General features: G+C 42.0%; 1 protein-coding gene across 1 annotated transcript in view; it reads right to left on the bottom strand.

Annotated features, from left to right (window-relative positions):
• Positions 1 to 5,157, bottom strand: part of LOC119299713 — a 6,395-nt gene extending 1,238 nt beyond the window's left edge. Inside the window, exons 1-4 of the mRNA XM_037576873.1 lie at positions 4,727 to 5,157; positions 4,025 to 4,128; positions 2,118 to 2,954; positions 1,890 to 2,042 (exon numbers count right to left, since the gene is read on the bottom strand). Of these exons, the coding sequence (XP_037432770.1) occupies positions 1,890 to 2,042; positions 2,118 to 2,954; positions 4,025 to 4,128; positions 4,727 to 4,772 (1,140 nt within the window). The 5' untranslated portion in view covers positions 4,773 to 5,157. The remainder of the gene's footprint in view (positions 1 to 1,889; positions 2,043 to 2,117; positions 2,955 to 4,024; positions 4,129 to 4,726) is intronic.
• Positions 5,158 to 6,465: the final 1,308 nt, after the last annotated feature.

Raw genomic sequence — 6,465 nt, 5'->3', positions numbered from 1 at the left:
AGATATTTTTCGCCTCCGGTTTTTCTCGAAAAAAAAATGTTTGGTTTTTCCGACGGTTTTGTTCGTTTTTTTAGTTTCGTTTTTTAAAATAGATCGGGTTTTCCGGTTTATTTAAATAGTGAGCGTTCGTCCGTTCGTTCGTTTTAACGAACGTTCGTCGTTTTTCTTTTTCTCGGATTAAATCCGCGATTTTTTTCTCATCGCGATTTCTGATCCGATTTTCGTTTTAGTCTAACTCTTCGCTCGTTTATCGGAATCAGGCGATTCAAGCGCCTGGAGTTTCGTCTCGAAACCCTCTTTCCGTTTAAGCAACTCAAATAAGTTTTTGCCACTGTAAAAATTGCCTTAGATCCAAAATAGTAAACGAAGCTTGTTTCTTTTGCCGTTTGTCTTTCGTTGCTTCGTTCAATTTGATTTCTTTTGCCAACCGGAGTTCTTAAGTTGAACTTTCTGGTTAGATCTCTTATTTAAGTTTTACCTGTGCATTAATTGAGTACTTATTGTATGCTTGTTTGTTTACGATAGAGTACCCGGAGTGCGCCGCTTGCTACTTCGAATCGCTAGGTTTCCCGGATCATCAGCAAGGCAAGTAACACTTGGATCATGTTTTCCCTCTACCCAGTTTTATTATATTAGATCAATCCTCACACATTGCATGATTAGGATCTAATTAAATTGCGGATTGGGAAGTAGTTGAGGTAGTACCTATTACCTGTTATTTTCAAACCTTTAGGAGTTACTTCTACGTTTGCTTATTATGCCATGTTATGCTAGTAGACGTGGATTGGGTGAGTGAAATCCATGATAGATGTGAGATTGTTAATTAATGGTTTACTTAGGTGGCAACTTAAACACACATCTGGGTGAATTGAGGTACCTGGGTATTTCAGGATTGCCTGTTTTCTTTATGGACCGCCACACAGGCTCAAAGGGATCATGAGATTATTCATGCTAGAAACTTCTGTGTGCAGCCACAAGCTATTATGAGCTCTAGCATAGTTGATTAAGTTGTGCGAACTCTTACAATGGTAGACTAGCAGATGTAGGGGAAAGTAGGTGTAACGGTCTACCCGATCGTAAGGTGCTAGCGCTTCTGAAAGACTATGTCTCGGTCATCCGTCTTCTCAAACACCATGTAGTGCTAGAAACCAAACGGAGGCGATCGAGTCTTGTGGGAAAAAGTGCGCAAACCTCTGCAAAGTGTATAAACTAATCATGATTAGCCGTGTCCCCAGTTATGGACATCTTGAGTATCTAGTACCTGGATTATCATGTGCATCTCAACATGTTACTCTAAAATTAATTTTGCTGGGTTTTGTTTAATGATGATTCTTAATTGGGATTGAGAATGCTGTCAACCATTCTCAATGTTTAACAACTACCATGATAGTTAAATAAAATTTATTCCTTTGTAGTAGGGAAAATTTGGCTTTGCGCAAAAAAAACTGTAACCATAGAGCTTTCCACCAGCCAAACATGCATATAGAATAGCTGTTTCATTCCATTACTCTCTATGTGTTACTTTCCCAGCATATTCCATGTGCTGACCCGTTTCGGACTGCAACGTTTATGTTGCAGACTTTTTAGACGACGATTAAGGAGTTTTTAGGTCGTGGTTCTATACTCAGTGATGCCGTTGGAGTTGATGGACTCACTTATCTTCCAAGCCTTTCGCTGTTATCGTTATTAGATGGCCTTAAGCCACATTTATTGTTCTCTTTTGAGACACTCGATGTAAGAAGTGTGTGATTGCTACTCTGTTATAAATCCTTCAAATACTGTGTGATGTCAGCATTACTGATCCAGGGATGACACCGGAGCACAGAGATTGGACCATTTAAGGTCTGGTCGCTACACTAAATATCCTTGCAAGATGGAGAGTGACTTACATTCAGGACAAGGGTCTTCAAGGAAGGAGAAGCATCAAAAAGGGATATTAGAGAACAATAGTCGTAGGTCGGGGAAAATGTCATTGCATTAAGATCAACACTCAAGTGCTTGAGATGTAAGAATTTGCTAGGTAACACTGGTGTATCAATTATCTACACAAAAATATCTCAAATCAATCATACTATGCAAATCAAAAGTGTAAAGATACCAAAGGATTTAGTGTATACCTCACGACGTGAACATAGAGAAAGAGCTTCAACATATTGCAAGTTGGACAAAAGATTAGTGCATGCATAACTGACAACACCGGGGAAGGACATGTCAAACTTCTTGAATTGCAATGCTACTCCAAGTGATAGTTGTACTTGGCGGAGACCCATAAATCCAAAATTAGATAAGATTGGAGCTTCTATCTCTATAACCTGCAGGCTGCTGCAGTGAAACACTTCCAGGTATTTGAGCTGTTGCAGATTAAATGGTATCTTTAAGCAAGTTATGTTATTGCAATTCTTGAGTTGCATCCGTTGCAAAGCAAAAAAATTGTGAAGAAGGGACCCCATCTGATCCCTCGTAATATTAACATCAAATAGCTCAAGTCTTGACAAACTTTTCAAGCACAGCCCGACAGTGGGAGAGAAAGCACAACAAGAAAGCTTTAGATACTGAATCAATTTTCCATTCTCATTAGCCAAAAGTGACCACAGAAAGTTATAATGCTTTCGTGACTTTGTAGATAGCTGAACAGTGAGTTCTTCAATCCCTGGTGTAATAGCAGTCTGAAGCCAGCCATCAAGGTTACATACCTTGTCATCATAATAACGGAAAACAATCTCGAGTGTTTTGATGGCAATGCATGAGTGATTTTTCAAAATGTTGTCAACTCTGCTGGTGAAATTGCTTACTATTTCATCCTCTCCACATGATCTTTCATCCATGCCCAGTGCTTTCGCGTTGAAAGCAAGGTTTGGATAGCATCTCCAAGAACGTTTAAATGCATGAGACACGCAGGCAGCTCGAGCAGCATCTTGCATTGGCAGTAGGGAGAATATATGACACCAGATATCCTGCATGCACAAACATGTGAGAAAAGCTGAACATGGCCACGAATAATTATTTCAAATGGACAAAAGAATGAAAAAAACCACAGAGTAACATTTTAGCCCAAGTGCTTGCACATAATTGCAACGCGATACAGAGGCACACTATGCAATTGTGCTGACCGCTGAGTAAAGGGTGGTTACTTTCCTAAATGTCTTATTACTGGTTCTGAAAGATAGTCTTAGTATCGGCTAGTTACTACGAGTGAAACCATTGCATTTCGTCGAACTCACATGTACGCACATTTATGTCGTATGGCGAGGCAACTTCATTGACACAACCTAATTTCGTCATGATGGCAAATTAAATGACTACTTATACAGAGCACCATCCACTAACACCGCGATAAAAGGTTGCGTGCAGTAGCCTTAGCAGTCTAGCACTTCCAACAATAGCGACGTATCCAAAAAAATCCGTCCAAATTGACCACTTCCCAGTTCTGGTACTATGAAGGCGTACACTTTACATGGTCCTAAACTCGCTCATAATCCAGATGCGATCATGTTAACTGGAACAGTCTTACCATCAATCTCTGTTATATAGATATAGAAGTGCAAAACAAATAAGGATGGAGATAACTGTGTCATCGCAGAAGAAATTTTCTGTACCAAAAAAATATCATTTCACTGCAGGAAATGAGCAGCTGCCCTTATATCAGAAGGGTTGCTCGAACTAATGTGGATCAAGATTATTTACTGGTTTAAGAGCCCAATGTCAATCAGACTAGTAAAAATAATGCGGTCAAAATATTGAGCTTTTAACGGGAAGGAGTTGTATAAAATAACATCATAAGTCAGATTATTAGTAGGTATGTACACTCTGGATATTTATATACTGTAGCAAACATGGGCACAAAAATGGCTAGTCATCTGAATTAAAAAAATGTATCAAGGAAAGGACGGGGCCTCTCGTGAAGATTAAGTTCTAACACTCATGACAGGCATTTTTCTGCAGGCAGTTCAAAGAAAACAAACAAAGCTACTAATGCAGTAGGATTAGAGCATTCATAGCCCATCATCACCGTTTCATGGCGTACCTCTGGAAGATGTGGCCCAGGGCATTGCGGTTCACCACCTTGGGAACAATGGTCTTGTGTGCAGGTTGAGTCCTTTCTGTGAAGCGTTGAATCAGCTGGTCCATCTGCAATACATAATGCATGATCAGGTGGAAAGTTACAAGAAAAGAAAAAGTGAAGCATGTATATGCACATGCTGACAGAGAAATAGTTCTTCTCGTCCAACTTTAGTCAACAGAAATAACGCTTTTCGAGCTAGACACCCAAGTTTCAATTGAAGAAAAAAACTTTTGAATGACCATATACATACATTGGTGTAAAACATTGTGATACCACCCAAGTACCCCGTACATCGTCGACGGTGCTCAAACAAACAAAACAAGACAGGGGAACACATAATTCAGAGGGTGCATAGAGAGTCTGACTCGGTTTCCCCTCTGTTGTGTTGCCAAGGATCGGCATCCACCTGCTAACTTTAGCATGGAGGAAAACACATGGGGCCTCTCAAATCCAGTGTATGTTTACTGTGTATTTGAGTGGCTACACTGATGTTATAGCAAAACAAAATCCTTTTACACTACCATAGAAACCTAGCTTACCCAAACAGTTTCTTCTATTTATTGAAAAAAAGACACTAGATTAAACCAACCTAAAAGAATCTGATTACCTTACATGATCTTGTTCAGAAAAAACTGGGGTACAGATGAAAACAACGTGACTTACCATGGGGTTGGATTTGCAGGCGACGACTTTCCCGCTGCATCGACATCACCCGATTGAGCAATGGTTCGACGAGACCTAGGGTCGAGAAATATGGGTTTGGATCTCGCGAGAGCGAGTATGGATTCCCGATTCGAATCGAACACGGCGCGGGAGCAAATTGCGTTGGCGCCGGCGGAAGGGTAAAGTAGGATTACTGACCTCTCACGGAAACGGAAGGTACTTTGATATGGGCCAGGATTCCCGAAACTCGTCCTCGCTCATCACGGGCCCGTTTTGCTAGTGCCTCGCACAGAAACGAAAACTGAAGCCATCTTCTTCCTCGGTCCTGCTCCTGCCCTCTACCTTTCGTCTCGATCCCCTATTTCTCTTATCCTTCTCTACGACTACACACGTCTGGCCATCGTTGTGGCAACGGGTTGTTACACCCGCCATTTTTATTCCCCCTCTTGATCCCCTATTTCTCTAATCACGACCCTCTATCCTTCTCTAATCACGTCTGGCGATTGTTGTGGCAACGGGTTGTTACACCCACCATTTTTATTTCCCCTGCTTGATTTGGTAGGAGGTGATGGGGCGGCTGTGACGACGACGGAGGCGACCATGCGCGCCATCCAGGAGAGCCTGGTGCAGATCAGCATGACACATGAGGCGGCGTTCCTGACCAGTCACATGACACACCTGCCTACGACCTCGACCGTGTGTAACTGACCAAGTGTCACATATCTTCAGACGACTGCCATCGCTCCTTGCCCGAGTTACAGTCGCTCGGCGGCCGATATCCTCCTTTTTACCGTTTACCATCCAGTTGTTGTTAATCCTGTTTACCGCACCCGTCAAAAAGAAAATCATGTTTACCACCACTTATCTGAAGGTTAAACCCTCCCTATGTAAGCCAGGTTGTGTTGATGATTTGATTCCCCATTTCTGCCATTATGTTAGAACAATACACATACAAATCCCCTACAAAATCGATGGCGCCCCGCCGCTATGAGTACAGTGCTTAAATCTATGCAACCCCAATGTTCTCGTGATGCACCTGAAGAACAACCAGTAGTAGGTGAAACAGAGCACATCAAGTCACCTATACTACAGCAGGCTCAAGTAGAACATCAAAATGCTAGAACTGATCTTCTTTGAAAACAACTGGAAATGGAGAAGGCATACAACAGGCAGTGTGATAATTTACCACCTATCAGGATCACCAGACCATATGTACCTCCTGGCATGCGTACACAGCAGGCACCAGAAAGTGGAAATGAACACACTCCCCAGAACCAGTCCCAGCACAAGCTTATACTCCAGCATGTAGCCAGTTCAATCAACACAGAGATATTTGAAAACATATGAACAGGAATTGAAAGCCCGGTTCATGAAACCCATCACAAAAGGGCCTAAGGTGGATTTTCCCAGGTTTGAGGGGACGGATCCAGTGGGATGGATTCGACAATGTGACAAATATTTGCAGATGGCTGCTGCACCTGAAGAATATAAGCTGTCTCTAGCTCAACTTTATATTGCAGGAGAGGCTGGCGTGTGTTTAAGAAGGTCAGGACTGTTAGAGAAACTGTTGTCATGGACTGAATTCTGTTCTGAGCTGACAAAAAGGTTTTCCTCCCATGGCTATTGACCTAAAAATTGAAGGACTGATGGCTGATGTCCAGGATGAAAATCCTGAACTATCTGAAGCTTCGTTTGTTAGGTGCTATGTCAATGGACTCAGAGAGGGCATAAAGCACCCA

Source organism: Triticum dicoccoides, chromosome 5A, assembly GCF_002162155.2.
Source record: "Triticum dicoccoides isolate Atlit2015 ecotype Zavitan chromosome 5A, WEW_v2.0, whole genome shotgun sequence".
NCBI classification, from domain to species: Eukaryota; Viridiplantae; Streptophyta; class Magnoliopsida; order Poales; family Poaceae; genus Triticum; species Triticum dicoccoides.
This window is presented reverse-complemented; position numbering and strand designations above follow the sequence as displayed.